At 40.6% G+C, this 23,201-nt stretch overlaps 1 protein-coding gene across 3 annotated transcripts in view; it reads left to right on the forward strand.

The window, feature by feature from the left end:
- The first annotated feature begins 902 nt into the window (after positions 1-902).
- Positions 903-23,201, forward strand: part of RtGEF (Rho-type guanine nucleotide exchange factor) — a 134,022-nt gene continuing 111,723 nt past the window's right edge. The window contains exons 1-2 of one of the 3 annotated variants that reach the window (XM_068377109.1): positions 903-1,069; positions 12,930-13,054. In XM_068377109.1, the coding sequence (XP_068233210.1) occupies positions 12,986-13,054 (69 nt within the window). In that variant the 5' untranslated portion in view covers positions 903-1,069; positions 12,930-12,985. Of the gene's footprint in view, positions 1,070-7,139; positions 7,162-12,929; positions 13,055-23,201 lie in introns of those variants that run through there. The other 2 variants (XM_068377107.1, XM_068377108.1) reach the window with 2 other exon arrangements.

Genomic DNA, 23,201 nt, shown 5'->3' on the forward strand with positions numbered 1-23,201 from the left:
ATGCATCAGATTTATTTTCTAGGCCAAACCATGCATCATGTATTATACCACTAAAACCAATTCATTGACTTTATAAATTAGTTTTTTCTAGATATTACCTGATGACTGATTAGTAAATTATGTGTGATACTGACGAACAAGCAAATAGTTTAAGAAAGGAAGAAAATTATATAATTAAACGCACAACACAGATTAAGATAAAATGTTATCCAAACTCCTGTAAATCTCAAAGGGGAAATGAAGGAAGAAAATGAAGAATTGATTTAATTTTTTCATATGTTAATCAAATTTTTCTTCATTATCAATTAATGTTATAACGATATGGTTTAAGAAGGGATGAAAATTATGTAAGTAAACGCACACCACAGATTAAGTTAAAATGTTATCCAAACTCCTGTAAATCTCAAAAGGGAAATGAAGGAAGAAAATGAAGAATTAATTTACTTTTTTGATATGTCAATAAAATTTTCTTCATGGTCAATTAACGTTATAACGATACGAGTGAAATTGGTAGTTATTTTTTGTTGATGATATGAATGAGGAGCCTTTACAAAGACCTTACCCTAGTTGTGCCACACCTACTGCGAGAAGCAGTGTTGTCAGTTGAGAGTCTAAAATTCCCCAAAACTCGTGATAAAAAATCCCCATAACCACCTAAAAATTCCCAAAACCACCCAAATTTCCCCATGTCCACAAATATATTTTCTTCTGATCCCGTAGGCTATACTAAACCTGTATAGAAATCACTCACTTTACTGCATATAAGTGCAAACAAACTAATTGCAACAATATAAAGGTTTAATCATCTCTGTCTCCTCATAGAATGTTGTACTGAATATCCCCATCGGACACCAAAAATCTCCAAATCTAGGGATAAATTCCCATATCTGGCAACACTGGCGAGAAGACAGAGAAGGAAAGTCTTCCACTCGCTGGTCTGAGAAAGTTATTTATAAACACTTGACAGAGTTAGGTGTTGTAGTTATTCTTCCCGAGGTGCAATCATGTTAAGGTCTACCAAAGTTGAAATGCATTTTCGGGGCTGAATGCAGTGCATGACGAAAATAAGGTGATTATAAGATGAAATTTTATGTAGGCCAAATGTTCTCTTTGAATCAACTACGGTAATGTTCTCCTTTAGACTTAAGACTTTCTGTACCCTGTAGGTTACCTAACCTAATGGGATTTACTACGGTGATGTAGTTCAACGTTTATTCTCGGTAATTCTTTTATGTGCTACAGTAGCTCAAATCTGTCATTAACATATTGCCTGTATTCCATATACCATATTTTGAACATTATTTCATTTAATTAAGTAGACTATGGTAGGTCATGGCCTGAAGATTAGAAGTCAACAAGGCTTGGGGTGTATGTATGAGAGCGGCCACCTGTATGTATTATTACGTCTAACATATAATACGGCAGTGTAAGGGGGGTCGCCTGGGGTCGTTAGCCCGCCCGTTAGTTAAGTAGGTAAGGACACGGCTTGTAGGATAGGTTAGGGCGGGAAGTTTAGGCTAGCTGATGTCCATTTTTAATGAACACGTGAGGAACTGGCCGCTGATATACAAAGGCTCCACGAATGTACTATTACAGTAATAATTTATTGAAATATGCTGATTAAAATCATTTTGGGAAAATTGTATTAATATAAAATAATAACAGGTTCCCCTCCTAACCTAACATAGGAGCTTTACACTTACCTACCTACCCCCCATAGAACACTGCATTCTTAGCTTACCCTGAGACTAAGTCTTAACTGTGTGTTTGCTAACCAACCAACTTCACTTCTAGAAAGGTAACACTAAATCATAATACTTTATTTTCTTAATCGTAAATCTATTTTTAAAATATAGCATCCTTACCAACCTACCCTCTACCTCGTTTGGACCGTCATACCCTTAGCTTACTCTTAAGGTTGTATCTTTAGTTTACTCTAAGATTGCTGCTACCTTTAACCTACCCTAAGATTGTCGTATCCTAGGCTTTACCTAAGCTTCCCAACTGGCTTCACTTCTGGCAAAGTAACACTAAATCATGATACTTTATTCCGTAAATCGTAAAACTAGCTTCATATCAACGTATTTCAAGCAAAGATAAACATTTCTCCCCACCCCCTAAGAAAATCAATTTGATAAGTATGTACCTCAATTGGACCGCCATATCCTTAGCTTACTCTTAAGACTGTATCCTTAGCGTACTGTAAGACAGTATCCTAAGACCGCTGTATCCTTAGCTTACTTTAAGATTGCTGCTACCTTTAACCTACCCTAAGACTGCCGTATCCTTGGCTTTACTTAAGCTTCCCAACTGGCTTCACTCCTGGCAAAGTAACACTAAATCATGATACTGTATTCCGTAAATCGTAAAACTAGCTCCATAACAACGTATTTCAAGCAAAGATAAGCATTTCTCCCCCCCCCCCCAGAAAATCAATTTGATAAGTAATAAGAAAGTTTACGCATGACCCAACCAACTACGTACAATTGGCTTTTTTAACCAATTAAAAGCTTCCACATATTTCTTTACAAGTTCCCTGATGTTGTTTTACAAAAGTTTTTTTTTTCCCCACCTCCGCTTCAGTTCCAGTATACCTACAGTCAGAAGACTTTTCCCAGATAGGAGTTCAATATATTTAAAGATTTAGTGTAAATCCATCCATTTCAGTAAATGATTATGTTGGAATGGCTGGCCATTCATTATATAGATATTGTTGCTCATCTGAAAGTAACAAATATCCCAAAATAATGACCCGTGTGATCGGCATTCCATACCTTATTCGTATATCACCTGCCAGAACAAAGGAGCAGTGAGAGTGTTTATTTGCGAGTGAAGCGAGCGACGTCAAAGCAAAAATCGTCTGAGGGGCGTGATATGATTTATGGGTAATTGTGATACTTTAATAGTGACCCATGGGGATGGTGTATTCAGCACATCCATGTAGGCTACTGCCTGCTAGATCAGGAGCAGTGAGATTGTCTTTTTATAATTAGTATATGAAAGGTGTGTTGTAATGTTTGTATTTTAATTTTATTTAATTAATTTCATTTTAATTGTTCATTACTATTCATATAGTTTATTTTCTTATTTCCTTTCCTCGCTGGGCTATTTCTCTCTATTGGAGCCCTTGGGCTTGTAGCATTCTGCTTTTCCAAATAGGGTTGTAGCTTAGCTAGTAATGATACAGTATGGTAATAATTATGATAATAATATTTGAGAGAAAAGCATGATATGGTGGAGCAAAAACCATCTGAGGGACGTGATATGAATTACAGTATAATGTACCAGTTTTAGGTACTGTGCATCGGCCTATCCACAGCACCTCAGTATTTACAAGTGTTCACTTTAGTCTCAGCCGAGGCCTATGCAAATGGTGCGTTAAATCCTCACTCTGCGACAAGGTAGAAAACTCAGAGCTCATGACGTTAGGGGCGTTTGCGCATCTCTAGCATTTGAGAAACTTCTCTGCAACGCAGGTACTTTAAGCGGGCGTTTGTCTGGATACGTTTACTCTGGGACCTGTGGTGGCCGCTTAACAAATGGTTTAGCTACCTTGGCTCCCTAACAGGACTAATAGCCGTTGGTTGAGGGCTAATGTTACCTGGTATCATTCTGGGATGAATGGATAGAATGATTGATCTTTCCTTTCTTCATCTTCCCCTCGCAAGGAGCACAGTATCCAGAGGACACTGCAATCTGATCTACCTTGGTTTGCAGGTAAGAGCCATTTTTGCTAGTGTGGTTTGAAATATTGCGATTATTTTGTTATGTTCCCAATCTCCCTACGAGGGGAGTTGGGCTTTGTTTAAGTTTGATGGTGGTTAATAGCACTTTTTACTCTTACCTGGTCATGTCACAGTGCTTGTTTTCACTCATTCACCATGATTGCCCTGTTTGTCAAACTCTCCAGTATTACCAGACCGAGAGTTTATGAGGTGTCAGGGTACCTCTAACGCTTTTTACGAGATCAGCTGTACCCCAAGTCAAGTTTGCCTACCAGTTGGAATTTGTACTTCTACCGACCTAAGGGTGTCTCTTCATAATAAAGAGGAAAGAGTTTGTATTCATGTAAGAACAAATGATAAACTTGGAAGTATATTTGTATTCTTCCTAACTACTGTACTTTATACAGACTTGAGCTCTTTACTCTTACTTGTCCTGCCATCACCTATCCCCAAAGAAGTCCTACCTGCAATGAAAAGTGAGGGATCTCACTGTGAGTGAGTGTGTGAGCAGGGTGGCCTGTCTTACCCCCTCTACCCCCGCTAACTAGTCAGGGTTGTTGACACCTCACGTAAAAGTTTAGGGCTAGATTCTAGATATGGTGAAGACATACTGTACAGTGTATTTACAGTGAAGAGCTCAGGTTTGTATAGTTAGGAAAAATACAAATTACTTCCAAATTTGTTATTTTTTTTCTTAGCTGGAGAAGCTCCTCAATCTTCATGATGCAGGATAGTTTCTGTCCTCAATACAAGTTTTCAACTAAGACTTAGGTCTGGAATCTTCGTAAGAATTGCCTAGACTCATAAGGAGCCAGGGAACTCAAGATTTGGGGAAAATATTTGTAAGTTTGTACGACTCGAGCGATCTCTCTGGAACTCGAGTGTGAGGGCGGCAGATAGGGCTTTGACCATAGAGACCATCTTCTACTAGCCTAGCTCTGACAAAGCAAGATCTTTTCCTGTGTCACAAGTCCTTTTGGGAGATAGAAGATCTCCATTTCGTTGATTTTGGTCAGGACATAGAACCTAGCCATTCACATCTTTGGGTTCTTTATCTCTTCCCTACAAGAAGGGTCTAGTGGTGACCAAGATGACTTGTCTTAACACTCTGAGAGGACACTATGACTTTCTACAGCAACAAAAGGAATAAGAGAAATATCCTAGAAAGATGTTTCTTTCTGACTTCATTTGACATTCAGATATGCCCCTCCAGCTTGCGAGGAGACTAGGAATTCGAGCACACTAAGTCAAACATATTGGAACGATCCCAGGTCTCAGGAAGAATCTGTTGAGCTCCATTCATGAAGACAAAGAGTTGGGTAACAACAGATCTGTCTCTGATCGTTACCTACTGGAGTACAGTATAACCACTGGTTCCTTAATACCTATTAAAGGACTCAGGTTTGTATTGTTGGTTTGTATAGTTAGGAAAAATACAAATTATTTGAAAATCTGTGATTTTATATTCTAAATGTAAGAAGTTTATTGTCTTCAATTTCCATTGGCCTTTCCCTGTTTTTAGTCTTGTAGAACAGTTTCTTGCTAATTTGAAAATAATTTGTTTGTGAAGGTACTTGCCACTTTTGTTCGACATATGGCATTAGTCCAGTGTCGTAGCCTGTTTGAAAGGAGATAGAAATTTTTTTTGTAGTATTTTTATTAAGAGCTCATAAAACTTATGCACCTTTGGTTAATAGCTTATGATTTGAAGGTAACTATTGAAATAATTGATTTTAGTATTCAAGTCTTGTTTTTCATGTGTACCGGTAGTGAATGTAAAATATTAAGAACACGGGCAATTCACACAAAGAAGTTGTCTTTTTTTCCCACCTTTAAGACATATGACGTTTAAATCATGTGGCCAAGCTTTAATGTAGTCTTTCCTTTATTTTCCCCATTGCTTCAATGTTTAGTAACTTAAAATGATGCATGGCATATATTCTAATATTTAGATGATATCAGGGAATGTAGTAGGGTACCATACAGTAGAAGGTATGCTGCATTGTGCAGTGGTGAGAAGGTTAATACTTGGATCCATTCCAAGACATCATAACATGAGTTTTGTTGACACATTTTGTTACACAAGTTTGAAATGGAGTTATTTTTCAAGTTTTGTATGATAAAATTTGGTTTGGAAAGAGATTTTTGTTTTTACTCAGATATGAACTGATGTTTTCTAAATTTTTTTTTTTAGAATTTTTTGATGAAGAATTTTTCATTTCTTTTGCAACCCTCTCATAATTTGAATGCGTTCACTGTACAGGAGCATATTAGTATCCAAATTTTGTTTATATTGTACAATTTGAGATGGTATATAATTGCTTGGACCTGTTCTTTGTTTGCACTGCCATATTTATAAATAGAATATGACGTGAAGTGTATGGAATTACAGAAAAAAAACTATTATTGTAATTATTTGCATTATTATTGTTATTATTATTATTATTATTATTATTATTATTATTATTATTATTATTATTGTTGTTATTATTATTAATTAATGGGAGCAAATGATAAGAAACTAACTTACTGTAAATGCCTCTACAGTACAGTACATGAAAAGAAGAAAACTGTTTGAAATTAACTTACAAAGATTTCAAATATGCACATTAATATCAAACAATATTTTCCAGCTGTAGAAGCGATGTGAAAAGATAAAGATTAAACAAGAGATAAGATTTACACATTGTAACAAACATAGTTTCTGGTTGTAAAGTGGATATCAAGTAAATTTTCTCAAAGAAACCAGTTATGTAACCTGTACAGGTGGTTGCAGTTCATGGCATTCTTTGTTTCTGTGACCGTCATTCTATATTTTACCAGACTTCATGTTGCTTGCTCTGCCAACTCCTTATAAGTTATTCATGAAGGCTTATTTGAGATTGTTTGTTTGTGAGATCACAACCCCTTCAAATAGAGTTCCTATCATTCAGAAACCATTTCTGGCATTCACCTAATTGAAAATTGCTTTCTGTGAAATTCCTTTTATTTGCTCAACAATGATGCAAGTTTTTTTTTTTTTTGTGGAAAATTGTTGTTTTTGATGGAGCTTACGCCATTTAAAAGATAAAGATAATGTTCAACCTTCAGAGATGTTTAGATTTCCTTAACATTATGAAATTTCTTACAGGTAAGTTGGTTGCTCCACATCTAGTGCCAGGTGTAGATGGGTGGGAGTGGGAGGGAGTGTGAGGAATAGGAGTTATATTTAACAACAAATTCTTGGCACACCTCAGCATCCCCCAGGAAGTTGAACATTTTTGCTAGTCATCTTCATAGTCATACTGAGATTACTGTGGTGTTAGAATAGGCTGAGAAAGAGATTACTTGTGGTCTTATATTGAAAAAAATACTTGCTTTGATGATCCCATGTGTTCCCACAGTTTTTGGTTGATCACGCTTATACAATATTTGTTTGTATCAAATTCTAAGATAGGTAAGGTTTGTTCATATTTTCATTTTACCTTTGTATTATAAATATCTGATAGTTGAATTGTGACCTACATAGGGAGCTATGTAGCCTTAGGAATTTGCATGATTGTTACAGTAGAAGCATGCTGTAACTTAGAAGATTTCAGGATGATCTAGAGAGACCCATTTCAATGTTTTCCTCTTGTTAATGTAATTATGTTATTCCTGGTGATTTGTAACATTTTAGATAAATGTGAGATGTAGATTGAATGTAAAGGAAACTCTGAGGGGAGTGGCTTCATGATGTAGTAATAGAACTTATTTGTTCCTGCTCATATAAAAAACCTTTTGTCCTTTAAATTGAGGATATGTCTTTAGTGCCACTGGAACAGCCGTTGATTCATTGATAAAGTATTTGATTAACGACAGGTGGTATGATGGGGAGTCCGACCCACATGCTTGTCACAGAATAACCACTTTTGTCTTTGTCTGCAATTGGTAGAGGGATACGTCATACTCTCCCGACTGGTCTTTTCTTACATTAGTTTGTGATGGCTTTCTTTCTTTCTTTCTTCTTTTTTTTGAGGGCTTTCACTTATAAGAGGAAGCGCACTGAACGGCAAGCATGTGGTAAAGTGAATGTTGTTCCTATAAGGATAGGAACCTTCTAATCCCCATGTGTTATACACTATTCTGTATATCATTGTGGAGGGAGACTGTAATTAGCAATCCCTCACCCCCCTGTGTGTTTTACTGGTTCCTCCGATAAGGTATACTATGAACTCTTAGCTCGTATTGCTTCATGGTAGTTTCTCTGTCTTAGGAGGGAGATACCCATTTGAGACTGAGATTTGCCCTACCTATGTGCCCTATAGTGAGGATTTTGCATTTGGAGGCCCTCACCTGGCACTGACAGTGTTCCCTGGATGGGGATTCCTGTGTTGCAGTGTCAGTGAATACTCCTAGTACTCTCCTTGTGACCAAACTGCTAGTGAAGTGTATTGTGTTGTGGCAGGGAAGCTCTCGTAGAACCCTCCTCAGAGGAAATTCATTCATTATCAATTGCCCAGACTATGACTCCTTTATTAAGAAAAAATGGTTGGCAAGGGGGAGAAGAGTTTACCCTCTTTCTTTCTCCTCTACTAATATCTTCTCCTTCTCCATTCCCTCAGTCAGAACTTTATTCCTTGAGAAGATGGCGACAAAGAGGATAGTTGCATAGGTAGGCTTTCTCTAAAAGTTCCTTGGGAGCTGGAACTTTAGTGATCGCTCTCTTCGTTTGGAAGGGAGTGATGGTACTCACTCGCTAACTGGTATCTTTAGGACCAGCCAAGCAGGCGTGAGCATGTTACAGTTATCTCTGTTGCACGGGGAGCAGGTGAATGGTCCTGCTCAGACCAAACATCAGCATTGTAGGCCAGGGAAGGGTAGGGGTGTACGCTTCTCCCATTCCTATCACCATATGGAAAATTGCTTCTTACCCAGGTGCACTTTCTCTGCTGTACAGAACTCGCCTGCTGGCCAGTACCTTCTGGGTCAGTTAACGATCATGAACCTAGTGTTACAGTCATTATTGATTCATCAGGTGTAGAAAACTCTCCTACCTAGGCACTGTATTAACAGCATATGGAAGAATAAAAGAAGTATAGTTCATTCTAATGCCTCATGCTAATGCTGAGTTCACACATTGCTCAGTACCTTCAGGATCGGTTAGCGATTGTGAGCCTGGTATGATAGCCACAATTGTTTCATCAGTTGCAGCTGAACAATCATAATAAGACCGATCTCAGAACCAAATAGTACAGTATGCTGATGATGGTGCTGTTCAAGATACAGGTATCTTTGAAACCACTACTCATGCCATTACTGAGTGTAGCCAACAAAGGTCACATACTGACTGGTATCTGTGGAGTTTGTTAACGATCGGGATCAATGGGTAACAGCTAGCGCTGTTCACTTTTGAGATGCTACAAAGTTTGCTCACTGACCAGTATCTTTGGGTCATTCAGCAAGGGGAGATCAGTGCAACAGTGACTGCTATTTGCACCAGTATTTGGTGGTTGGTCCTTCTGAACATAACCACCAACTCCTAGTCCATTGATGGTAACGATACGCTTTCGTTTGAAGCTATTCTCCTCTAACTCTTCTGATTGGTTGAGTTAGAGAGAGAATAGATTTCATGTGATTGATTAGAATTCTTAAGCTGGAAGGTAGATTTTAAGAATAATTCCATTCATGTGATTACCTGTGAAGCTGTGTTAAAACTGAAGCAAAGGCAGTTAAACTGAAAAATGTTGCCTTGTGGCATGAACCATAAAATGGAATAGGGAAGTAGACATCCAAAGAATTGATGTAAAACATCCAGTTGTTCTTTCTGATGGCAGCCATGATGAATGAGGGAGTCTCGATGGAAAATCTTTCAATTTATAGAAACTTGTTTAGTGTTATCACATCTATATGTATGTTGGTAGTGGGGCCAATATTACAGCAAAGATTTGCTGTTACGTTGTCTTGTTTGTTGTTTGCAATCTGTATTTTATCCCATTCAGATACAGTTGCTGCCCTGTGCTTTAATTTTATTTGCCTAGGAAAACATACAAGTTTTGACAATACCATGAATTATTTTACTGCCTTTGATGTTGGTAAAGGACTTTTTTCAACCCTCGAACATCAAGCCCAATTTAAGAGACTTCCTTTTATAAAGGGAGAAGTATCATCTTTGAAAGCGACTTGATCAGTTGTCTCGCAAGTACTCTTACCTTGTGAACTTGTCCATACTGGATCATTGCAATTTATAGCTTTTAACTTCATAAAAGTATTTGTTACCTTAGTGAAGTACTTTTTATACCATTAATTAAGTACCAGTTTATGTAACTGTAAAGTATTTTTATCTAGCTACTGTGTTGTGTATTGTGATACAATCCCTATCATTCTTAGTACTGCTTGCTGTAGATCCTACATATGTAGTTATTTGGGCCTACCAAGTCTTATGATGCAATCTTTTGCTTCCAGGATTTGAAAGCATTTTCAGAACCTAGATTACTCGTGTGTGTGGTAACAGTGACGTTACACTATATGCCTCGCTATTAATTATTGCCCACTGACGCTGATCATTTTTGCTTGGTCCTGGTAGAGAAGGGGTATTGAAAGCGAGAGCTCCAGTATTGTTCTTCTGTCTCAAAATTCGATAACTTGTGGAATGTATCTGGATTGTGTAGATAATGTTTTGCAATATAGGTAACTGGAATAGGGAAAAATTGAAGCTGTAATTGATTCTATTAAATTCTGCAGTATTTGCACTGGGGCCAAAATCTGGAGGATTGATAATGGATCTGACAGCTCCTATATCATTCTTGTCTGAAAATCTACATTGTATAGAAGGAATTTAGATGTTCCGTTCCAAGCAACCCTGCGATAGCTGAAAAACTGCGAAGTATCTATAGAAATTTATGTACAGAGTTTTATTTTAAGAGCTTGTTTTTTCATTATTTTCATATTTTTTATTATCTTTGAATTTAAGCCAAAACTGACTATTTAAAAAAAAGAAACTGAAATAGGAAAATATAAAACATGCCCTCAGAAATCTGCGATATAAAGAGAAATTTGTGACATAAGAAGTCTGCGATGTGGATTTAAATATACTGGATGCTGTATTTATAAATCTGTGATTTCCTGAGGAAGCGATAGGTGAACCACAATATGGTGAGGGATTATTGTATTAGCTACTAGACCCAAAAAAGAGAATTTGGAACTTAAGTGGATTCTGTAATGTGCTTGGAAGTATCACCTATAAGTTCAATGAAAAATAGTCTGGCCCTCTGTTGAAAATTTTCTAGTGAGATGTAACTAGCTCTTGATCATCCTCAATCCTAGATTGTTCCAAGATTTACAAACTTTCTCGTATGTTTGAATAATGGCTCGCATTGAACAAGGATAGTAAAGAACAGAGTCCTATTCTTAAAACTCAGGGGGGATACTGTTATTTTCTTGAACTAGTTACGCAAAATAAAGCATGAAAATAAACCATGAAATTATGTCTTGAGCTCTCACACTGTCGAAGACCAAAAATATCTGCATTTGGAAAGCCATTTAGCTAAGCATACAGGTAAATCATCTACTCAAAGGTAAAACGGCACTTTGCCATGTACAATAAGAATCTATTTAACTATACAGTAATGTACTTGATAATTAATACAGTATTCTGTACCTCTCTAAGGAGTCTCATAATTTTTCTATCAAGTCATTAAGAAAATGCAGTACAGTGCTCCACCTTAGCAGCCAAAATAATATGGATCTTTATTTCGCCTTAGCAAAAGTATCCTATAACAGTATTAACTTCCCTTTGGTAAAACAGCAAACAAGGAGTTGGTGAACCAAATCACTCCACACACACACCATACTAAGTGTCAGATGATTGAATTTAATTCCACTATACAGAAACTATCTGGTGAGAAGATATAACATTAAAAGGAAAACTGAACATTATTGCCTTATATAAAGAGTTGTTGTTGTTAGAAATTAAGCACCCACCAAGTAACTACCATAGTTTCTTCCCCCCTAAAATGATGTAATTAATGTGACGGAAAAGAAAATTCTTTTTCTCCTTCCAGTAATCTGAACATTAATGACAAAATCATTAAATTAATGCAACTACCTGATTAACGTTCACTAGAACGTAAAATTACTAGATTAAATTGTGATTCATTTATTGAACAAGAGGAGAAAAACTTCAATAATGAATTTTTATTCATATTCTAATTAGCCATCAAACCTATGCAGTGTATCGACAATCATAGACTAAAATTTTTTTTTATTTTTTTGATAAAAACTAATGTGGGAGGTAAAAAAAGAAAAATAGCTGAATAATCTTGACTAAAGTGATTTAAAAGAGCAAACAAAATAGTAACAATTTTGAGTACTGAGAGTTGAGAGGTAGTTGGGTGACTTGCCAGATGTAGAAACTATTCAGGCTCCTCTTCTCTGGGTTGGGTATTCTACGCTGGTAATTCCTTGAGGAGAGGATAATAAAAAAAAAAATTGCCCAGTGTTAAAAGTTCACAATCACTTATGTTGAAGTTAGTTTTTGTCCCTTCATGAATATTGAAGTTGAGCTTACTGGAGAAATCCAATGTTTAACCAAAATCAAGTGCATCACGCAATAAATCATATTAGGTTTATTACCAATGTACTAAGGATCACTTGCTTTATTAAAGGAAAGTTATTCCAATGAATCTTTCTGAAGTCCATTGCAGTTCCTAATCTGGAATGATCAGATTCAGCTCCTGATTCTAAAGAAATTAAAAACTAAAAACTTTCTATACAGAGTACAATACTCCCTCTTTACCTAACACTCCCCAGCCATGCGAGGCTGCCATACGTTGTGATATTGTGATACCAGGAAGTTTTTTGCCATTCTTCTCTAATCGCCCCATTGGATCTGCACATACCCTATTTAGGTCTTTGTGTTATTTTATTATATACAGTACAAGTGTTTGTGGTATGTTTTAACAAAAGATCTTAAGGCATGTTTTTGAAGCTTGCTCACTAAGACAGCCATCCACTAACCTTTATAGTCACCCACAGAGGCAGTAGCCATACATTGCTTGCAAGTGTTAAGAAAATGGAGAGTACTGTTTTTCATCAGATAGGGATAACTTTGAATTTACGTTGGAAATTTGGTGGCATTTCCTCTTTCTTATGATGTTTTTGATAGTTTGGGTTAATGTCTTGATGATTATGGTGATAAAAATGACTACAGGGTATTCTTAACATGGTTTCTTTTTTATTTTCCAGAGTGTGAATGTCCTCTGTTACAGGGATCTTCATTGTTTTGCCTAGCAAAGTAGAATATGGCCAATAGTGATGATATCATAATTGTTGAAGCACTTTACTCCTTCAAGGGTAAAAACAATGATGAGGTAAGAATTTTTTTCATGTAGTTCTAATTGATATCTTGTGTTTGGGGTACTCGTTTTTCTTATTTCTTAGTTGTTAGTTCATTATTTTTTTCATGTCTGTTGCATTATATATTTCTTGGTACACTTGTATGTAATGATAAGGTAATTTTTGAGATTTAGGGTACTGCATATCTTATCAGGAAGTGGGTTTGTGTGGGTTTAGTGTATATCTTATCAGAAAGTGTTACTGTATTTAACAGTAAATTTTTTAGCTCACTCCTTGATTATGCTCTAGACTATGTATTTATTAGTTCAGGCTTACATAGAAATACACTAAGCACCACCTAAGCTATGAGGAATATTAAGATGTAAAATATTCAAAAGTGTATTGTATAATGATGATATTTACCCCCCCTCTCTCTCTCTCTCTCTCTCTCTCTCTCTCTCTCTCTCTCTCTCTCTCTCTCTCTCTCTCTCTCTCTCTCTCTCTCTCTCTCTCTCGCGAAGCCACTTGCAATACTGCTAAGACAGAGTATAGATATGAGCGAGATATATGTTAAACATAAATTAGCTTATATAACCCCTATCTTCAAAAGTGGATCAAGACTAGAGGCAAGCAATTATAGACCTGTTAGTCTAACATCACATTTTTCAATATTAAACTTACCCGATAATCATGTAGCTGTCAACTCCGTTGCCCGACAGAATTCTATGGAGGGATACGCCAGCTATCACAATACTAGAAGGGGGTGTACTTACCAGCGCCACCTGTGGCCAGGTACTCAATCATTTGTTGTTGACACCTCCTCAATTATTCCTCTGTCGTGCTTCCGGCTAGACGTTCTGGGATACGCTTATGGTCTTCGAGTTTATTCACGGATATTTGGTGAAGTATTCTCTCAGATTAACGGCTGTCGCTTTACTGGAATCCTTCTTATATTAGCTAGATAGCTTTTATATAATACTGATATAACGGTTAACGAATTTTGCTTGTTTTTGGATCACCCTTTGGCTAACTCTTTGAAACAAGATGTCTGACGTTTCGCAAGCCCCCTCCCATAGACGATGTAGGTCTTGCAATAGGCGTATTCCGAAGGCCTCGGTAGATCCTCACACCGCTTGTTCTGACTGTAGGGACAGGCCCTGTCTATTAGAAAATCGATGTGAGGAATGCGCCGGACTTTCGGAATTGGATTTTGTCCGTCTTTTAAAATATTCATCTAAGTTAGAGAGAGGTAGAGTTAGGAGAAGTTCTTCTCACTCTTCTATGTTTTCCTCACCTCATGATCCCCTAGCTTTTCCTACCCCTGTAGTGGCTACCCCCGAACCTACTGTGTGCCCTCCGCCTGATATGTCAGTTGTTTTGCGTGCTATTCAGGCTTTAGGCGATAAAGTAGAATCAGTGGTAAGTGACCATAAGTCTCTGATGGCCGAAGTTAAAGAACTGAAGGTCAAGAGTGCAGTGGGTGGAATTAGTGCCAGTGCTGTGACGAGTGCTAGTGTCGGTGCAGTGCCAAGTGCTAGTGGTGCCAGTGTGGTGCGTGAGGATTTTTCTGTGCGAGCCAGTCGTCCTCCCAGTCCGGGACCTCTTGCAAGCTCCCATGCCCAGGGGAGAAGCAATGTCGAAGGGCTTAAGGGTTCGACAGGCCTTGTTAGGCGCACAGAACTATCCTCGGTGGTTGCGGGCGTGTCTTCCTTAGACCGTCACTCCCACCTGCAGACGATTGAGCCCGTCTTATTCTCGTCCGCTGATCAACTAGCAGGGAAGAAACGTTGGTCTCAGGTCTCGAGACCGCTTAAACGTAGAGTCCAGTCCGCGAGTGCTCAGCCAGGTTGCAGTCATTGGCTCAGCTCTGACTCGCCTCAGTCATCTGTCGACTGTACTCCGCCCAAGAGGAGTAAGGTTCTGCCAAAACAGAGCCCGACTGTGACTTTACCTCAGTCTGTTATCGTTTCTGCCGATCCCAAGTGGACCCTGCTTCAGTCCATGCAAGCTCAGCTTTCGGACTTGATGCGTGAGTGTCGGGCTGAGAGTGTTGCACCTCCTCCTCCGCCTACACTCCCTCCGCCTGTTCTCGCTCCGCCTGTGCTCGCCCCGCCTGCACTTGCTCCGCCTGGTCGCAGCACCATCTGCCAGGCGTACGATGTTGAGCCACTTTCGGAGTTCGCTGTTCCCAGTGGTGTTCAGCCTCAGCCTTCTTTAAGGCAACCCTTGCTTTGGGATCAGGAGAGTTATTCCACTCTTCCTCCGCCTCCCCTTGCTGCTCCACCAGTGGTGCAACTCTCGGTTGGGGTACAACAACCTCTCCCCTCCGTGAGTCTGTCTGCTCAGCCATCGCTGCAGCGAGCTCAACCCTCCTCAAGGCAAGCTCCTCTACACCCTGGACTTGCGCCTCAGGAGCCTCAGCTTGCGAGAACTTTACCTTGTTCTGCGCAGCCTCAACCTCATCATGCTCCGCTCATCTCACAGGAACAGGAACGGACTACTCCGCCTCCGTCCTCCGCTCAGCTTGTGCAATCCTTGGGTTCAACCTCTCTTGCTAGGAGTCAACCTCCTTCACCCATGCGCCTGCCTTCTGCTTCGTCTGTTGTTCAGCCTTTGCAGTCTGAGCCTCAGGTTTTCCCTCAACAGTTACTGGAAGAGGAAACCTCTGTTATTGTTCCTACCCGTTCTGACTCTGCGGTTCAGCATTCTGGTCCGATCGCTTCGCTACCCTCTGCTGATGAGGTGTCGGATGATGAGGAGGCACACCTTGATCCCTCATCAGACGTGGACGAATCTAAGCTTTCTCCATTGTCGATTGATTTTCGTAAGGTCTTGGCTCTACTCAGGGAGATTTACCCAGACCACTTCGTCTCTGCTATTCCCCGCTCTCCACCATCTGAGTTTTCGCTGGGCGTACAACAAGCTAAGTCCAACTATACTAAGCTTGTCCTAGCTAGATCCTCCAAGAGGGCTTTAAGGATCTTAGGGGAGTGGCTGCAGTCTAAACAACACCTTGGCAAGACTTCCTTCATGTTCCCTCCAACGAAGCTCGCTTCGAAAGGTTGCGTTTGGTATGCCACAGGGGAAGCACCAGGCTTAGGAGTACCTGCCTCTGCCCAGGCTGACTTCTCAAGTCTGGTGGACTCGCCTCGGAGAACTGCTATGAGACGCTCGAAGGTTTGTTGGACCTTCTCAGACCTGGATCATTTACTGAAAGGGTTGTTCAGAGCATTTGAAATGTTCAACTTTCTCGACTGGTGCCTGGGAGCCCTCAGCAAGAAAACCTCTCCTGCGGACAAAGATTCTGCCATGCTAATAATGTCCTGCATGGATAAGGCCATCAGAGATGGATCGGGTGAGCTAGCGTCGTTATTTGTATCAGGGGTGTTGAAGAAAAGGGAACAACTGTGTACCTTCCTTTCCGCCAGCATTACACCTTGCCAACGGTCACAACTCCTTTTTGCTCCACTCTCAAAGTTCCTCTTTCCCGAGGAGCTAGTTAAGGACTTGTCTGCTGCCCTGATACAAAAGGACACGCACGATCTTGTAGCCTCATCGGCTCGTAAGTCTAAGGTTGCCACTTCAGTCCCCAAGACTTATCGCTCCCCAGTGGCTGATACCCCGGCTACGAGGTTCATACCGCCCTTTCGTGGTAGAGCCCCCAGCCGAGGAAGCTCCCGTCCAGACTCTCACAGGAGCAAGTCTAGGAAAGGATCCAGGACATCTAAGGGAAAGAACTGACTCTCAGATTCTCCAGACAACAGTAGGAGCCAGACTCAAGATCTTCTGGCGAGCCTGGGAGAAGAGAGGTGCAGACGCACAGTCTGTCAGTTGGCTGAGGTACGGTTACAGGATTCCATTCTGCCTCAAACCACCTCTGACCACATCGCCCATCAACCTCTCTCCCAACTACAAAGAAGAGGACAAGAGGCTAGCATTGCAACAGGAGGTGTCGCTACTTGTGCAGAAGAAGGCAGTGGTTATAGTCCGGGACCATCAATCCCCGGGCTTCTACAACCGTCTCTTTCTTGTGGCCAAGAAGACAGGAGGTTGGAGACCGGTGCTGGACGTCAGCTCTCTCAACGAGTATGTCACCAAGCAGACGTTCACGATGGAGACGACCAAGTCGGTCTTAGCAGCGGTCAGACAGGAGGACTGGATGGTCTCGTTGGACTTGAAAGATGCATACTTTCACGTTCCCATTCATCCAGACTCCCAACCTTTCCTGAGATTCGTTTTCGGAAAGGTTGTCTATCAGTTCCAAGCCCTGTGTTTTGGCCTAAGCACAGCTCCTATGGTCTTTACTCATCTGATGAGGAATGTAGCGAAATTCCTACACTTATCGAACATCAGAGCCTCCCTCTACCTAGACGACTGGCTGTTGAGAGCCTCCACGAGTTGTCGTTGTCTGGAGAACCTCAATTGGACTTTAGACTTAATCAGAGACCTAGGTCTATTAGTCAATATAGAGAAATCTCAACTCATTCCCTCCCAATCCATTGTGTACCTGGGAATGGAGATTCAGAGTCAGGATTTTCGGGCTTTTCCATCGGCCCCCAGGATAAACCAAGCCCTAGAGTGCATCATGAGCATGCTGAAGAGGAGCAATTGCTCAGTGAGACAGTGGATGAGTCTCACAGGGACCCTCTCATCACTGGCCCTGTTTGTCGAGCTAGGAAGACTCCACCTCCGCCCTCTTCAATTCCATCTTGCTGCTCATTGGGACAAGGACTCGACTCTAGAAGCAGTCTCTATCCCTATCAACCAAGAGATGAAGACCACTCTCCTGTGGTGGAAGCACAATCTCCTTCTCAAGGAGGGTCTATCATTGGCCATCCAGACCCCCAATCTTCATCTCTTCTCAGATGCATCGGACTCGGGCTGGGGTGCGACCTTGGACGGACGGGAATGCTCAGGAGTATGGAACAAGGAACAAGGATTACTCCACATCAACTGCAAGGAACTGTTAGCAGTTCATCTAGCCCTGTTGAACTTCAAGTCCCTCCTGCTAGGCAAAGTGGTGGAGGTGAATTCAGACAACACCACAGCCTTGGCTTACATCTCCAAGCAAGGAGGGACCCATTCGAGGAGCCTTTACGAGATCGCAAGGGACCTCCTCATTTGGTCAAGAGGTCTAAACCTCACTCTGGTCACGAGGTTCATCCAGGGCGATATGAATGTTTCAGCGGATCGCCTCAGCAGAAGGAATCAGGTCATTCCCACGGAATGGACCCTCCACAAGAGTGTGTGCAACAGACTTTGGACCTTGTGGGGTCAACCTACCATAGATCTGTTTGCCACCTCCATAACCAAGAGACTTCCGCTTTATTGTTCCCCTGTTCCAGACCCTGCAGCGGTTCATGTGGATGCTTTTCTTCTGAACTGGTCCCATCTCGACCTGTACGCATTCCCTCCGTTCAAGATAATAAACAAAGTTCTGCAGAAATTCGTCTCGCACGAAGGGACACGGCTGACGCTGGTTGCTCCCCTTTGGCCTGCAAGAGAATGGTACACAGAGGTACTTCAATGGCTAGTCGACTTCCCCAGGACTCTACCTCTAAGAGTGGACCTTCTACGTCAACCACACGTAGACAGGTTGCATCCAAACCTCCACGCTCTTCGGCTGACTGCCTTCAGACTGTCGAAAGATTCGCTAGAGCTAGAGGCTTTTCGAAGGAGGCAGCCAGTGCGATTGCCAGAGCTAGAAGAGTTTCCACTCGTAGAGTCTACCAGTCTAAGTGGGAGGTCTTCCGAAGCTGGTGTAGAGCCAATTCAATATCCTCTACCAATACCTCTGTGATCCAAATAGCTGACTTCCTTCTACATCTTAGGAATGAGAGATCCCTTTCAACACCTACGATTAAAGGATATAGGAGCATGTTGGCCTCAGTTCTCCGACACAGGGGTTTGGACCTTTCTTCCAACAAGGACCTTCAAGACATTCTCAAGTCTTTTGAGACGTCTAAAGAACGTCGTCTTTCCACTCCAGGCTGGAATCTAGACGTAGTCTTAAGGTTCCTTATGACATCTAGGTTCGAACCTCTCCAGTCAGCTTCCTTCAAGGATCTTACCCTCAAGACTGCTTTTCTCGTTTGCCTTGCAACAGCTAAGAGAGTCAGTGAGGTTCATGCCTTCAGCAAGAACATTGGTTTCACAACCGAATCTGCAACATGTTCTTTTCAGCTTGGATTCCTAGCAAAGAACGAGCTTCCTTCACGTCCTTGGCCTAGATCGTTCGAAATACCTAGCCTCTCCAACATGGTAGGTAACGAACTAGAGAGAGTTCTTTGCCCTGTCAGAGCTCTCAAATATTATCTGAAGAGGTCTAAACCTATTCGAGGACAGTCAAAAGCCTTATGGTGTGCCATCAAGAAACCCTCGAGACCCATGTCCAAGAATGGGCTTTCGTACTATATAAGGCTTCTGATCAGAGAAGCACATTCTCACTTAAAGGAGGAAGACCTTGCATTGCTGAAGGTAAGGACCCACGAAGTAAGAGCTGTAGCTACTTCGTTGGCCTTTAATAAAAACCGTTCTCTGCAGAGCATAATGGATGCAACCTATTGGAGGAGCAAGTCAGTGTTTGCATCATTTTATCTGAAAGATGTCCAGTCTCTTTACGAGAACTGCTACACCCTGGGACCATTCGTAGCAGCGAGTGCAGTAGTAGGTGAGGGCTCAGCCACTACATTCCCTTAATCCCATAACCTTTTTTACCTTTCTCTTGAATACTTTTATTGTTGTTTTTTATGGTTGTTACGGTAGGCTAAGAAGCCTTCCGCATCCTTGGATTTGGCGGGTGGTCTATTCATTCTTGAGAAGCGCCTGGGTTAAAGGTTTGGTAGAGGTCCTTTAGTAGGGGTTGCAACCCCGTGTACTTTGGCACCTTTGAGTTGATTCAGCCTCCAAGAGGAACGCTGCACTCAGTAAGGAAGACGAACTTTAAATAAAGAGGCAGAGTAACGGTTCTATTCGACTTCCTTACCAGGTACTTATTATTTCATTGTTATTTGAGATAACTGTTATATGAAATATGGGATACTTAGCTATCCTTTAATCTTGTACACTGGTTTTCACCCACCTCCCTGGGTGTGAATCAGCTACATGATTATCGGGTAAGTTTAATATTGAAAAATGTTATTTTTATTAATAAAATAAATTTTTGAATATACTTACCCGATAATCATGATTTAATCGACCCTCCCTTTCCTCCCCAGAGAGAACCAGTGGACCGAGGAATAATTGAGGAGGTGTCAACAACAAATGATTGAGTACCTGGCCACAGGTGGCGCTGGTAAGTACACCCCCTTCTAGTATTGTGATAGCTGGCGTATCCCTCCATAGAATTCTGTCGGGCAACGGAGTTGACAGCTACATGATTATCGGGTAAGTATATTCAAAAATTTATTTTATTAATAAAAATAACATATTATGAAAGTGTATGAGAGGGTAATAAAAAAGAAAATAATGAACCATTTGGTCAAAAATAATTTGTTTAATATGGGTCAACACGGTTTCGTACCTGGAAAAAGTACACAGACCCAACTGATAGCTCACTATGAAAACATATACAATAATATGATAAATGAAAAAGACACAGATGTGATCTATCTAGATTTTGCAAAAGCCTTTGACAAGGTAGACCATAACATATTGGAGAGAAAAATGAGAAAGCATAATATTGTGGGAAAGATAGGAAAATGGGTAAAAGAATTCCTGCAAAACAGAAAACAGATAGTGGTTGCAAATGACGAGAAATCAGATGAAGCCCAGGTAATATCTGGTGTGCCCCAAGGTACGGTATTAGCTGCACTGCTATTTGTTATTATGATCTCAGACATAGACTGTGATGTTGAAAACTCCGTAGTGAGAAGTTTCGCCGATGACACAAGAATAAGTAGAGAAATTACTTGTGATGAAGATAGGAACTCACTACAAAGAGATCTAAACAAAATATATGAATGGGCGGAGATAAATAGGATGGTATTTAACTCCGATAAATTCGAATCAATAAATTATGGAAACAGAGAAGGAATGGTGTATGCATACAAGGGACCTAATAATGAGACAATCACAAACAAGGAAGCAATTAAAGACCTTGGTGTAATTTTAAATAGGAATATGTTATGCAACGACCAAATAGCAACACTGTTGGCTAAATGTAAAGCAAAAATGGGAATGTTATTCAGACACTTTAAAACAAGAAAAGCTGAACACATGATTATGCTTTACAAAACTTATGTGCGTAGTACACTCGAGTACTGCAATGTGATATGGTACCCACACTACCAAAAGGATATTGCGCAAATAGAGAGTGTACAAAGGTCCTATACTGCTAGAATAGAAGAAGTTAAGGACCTTGATTACTGGGAAAGACTGCAATTTTTAAAACTATACAGTCTAGAAAGGAGAAGAGAACGCTACATGATAATACAAGCATGGAAGCAAATAGAAGGAATTGCTGAAAACATCATGGAGCTTAAAGTATCAGAAAGAGCAAGCCGAGGTAGATTAATAGTGCCAAAAAGCATTCCAGGTAAACTGAGAAAGGCGCACAGGACATTAATCCACTACGCACCAGCATCGATAATGCAGCGACTATTTAATGTGCTGCCAGCTCATCTAAGAAACATATCAGGAGTGAGCGTAGATGCGTTTAAAAATCAGCTCGATAAATACCTAAGATGCATCCCAGACCATCCAAGACTGGAAGATGCAAAATACACCGGAAGATGTATTAGCAACTCTCTGGTGGATATACGAGGTGCCTCACACTGAGGGACCTGGGGGAACCCAAACAAAAAATAAGGCAATAAGGTAAGGGTAAGGCTGGCTCTCTCTCTCTCTCTCTCTCTCTCTCTCTCTCTCTCTCTCTCTCTCTCTCTCTCTCTCTCTCTCTCTCTCTCTCTCTCTCTTATATTTATATAAATGCTAGTACAGTATTGGTCTTGGTATATTTTATATTTTTTTTCATATAGTATATCGTTTATTTGTTATTTCTCTATTTTTGTTCTATACTTTGATGCTTTCCATGTTGGAGCCCTTGGTCTTGTATCATTCTGTTATTTCAACTAGGTTTGTTGCTTGGCTAGTCATGGTAATATCCCTAAATCTACGTACCACTCTTTTTCTATTTGAGTTGTAAAGATTCGTCTCTAGTTTGTTCTTAAACGAGTACAAACCCTTGTCCTTTAATAGGAGCATGTTTTCAGTGAAACTGGATGTGATGGTTAAAACTTTTAACAAGTGGGGTTAGTTACCGCTGGTGTGTGGATAATCTCTGTCCCCCTGAGAGGCCACTGAGCTTTCACTTTGTTTTCAGCCACCGGATAGTATAGATATATTACCGGCACTCTCAACTGCCTTTTTTAATCTTATGCTTTTCTTCTAGTTAATTGGGTAGGAGGTTGCAGTGTGCGAGGGATTTAAGAAAGGGGAAAGGTTTTACAGTCCCGATAACTGTCGTTGATTGATAGTTGTCAGTGTGTTCTGCCGTGCTAAGGTCATTCACCTGGTTGTGATGTTTCTTCTTGGAGTTCCTGTGACCTCTTTCCTGTTTGAATGTCGTCATTTGGCTGAACGACCATTATGAGGAGAACCTCGAGTTCCTCTCCCTTTTCCGGGAGCTCAGCACAAAAGGCGAGACAGGTGTTCTACTGCTCTCCTTATCACTTCACACACTGCTGGTCTGGATAGAAGTGCTTTTCCACATTTGGATGAAGAAGTCGAAAGACTGATCGGTAGGAGTTGCGTACCTGTATCTTGACTCCTACCATTTCCCTCATGGGATAGACAGTGCTACTTCAAGAACCCCATGGACTCCCTTTACTAAAGATGAAGAGAAGACGACTGACTGCGAGTGCCTTTTTGTGTTTGTGCCTACAAGTGCTTTAGTGCTTGCTATGCACCCATAAGAGCGTGCTCTCTATTTAACGCTCACTCACCCTTCTAAAGAGCGTGCTCTCTATTTAGCGCTCGCTCACCCTTCTAAAGAGTGTGCTCTCTGTTTAGCGCTCACTCACCCTTCTAAAGAGCGTGCTCTCTATTTAGCGCTCTCTCACCCATCTAAAGAGCTTGCTCTCTGTCTAGCGCTCGCTCACCCTTCTAAAGAGCGTGCTCTCTGTTTAGTGCTCACTCACCCTTCTAAAGAGTATGCTCTCTATTTAGCGCTCACTCACTTTC

Source organism: Palaemon carinicauda, chromosome 7, assembly GCF_036898095.1.
Source record: "Palaemon carinicauda isolate YSFRI2023 chromosome 7, ASM3689809v2, whole genome shotgun sequence".
In the NCBI taxonomy this organism is placed as follows: Eukaryota; Metazoa; Arthropoda; class Malacostraca; order Decapoda; family Palaemonidae; genus Palaemon; species Palaemon carinicauda.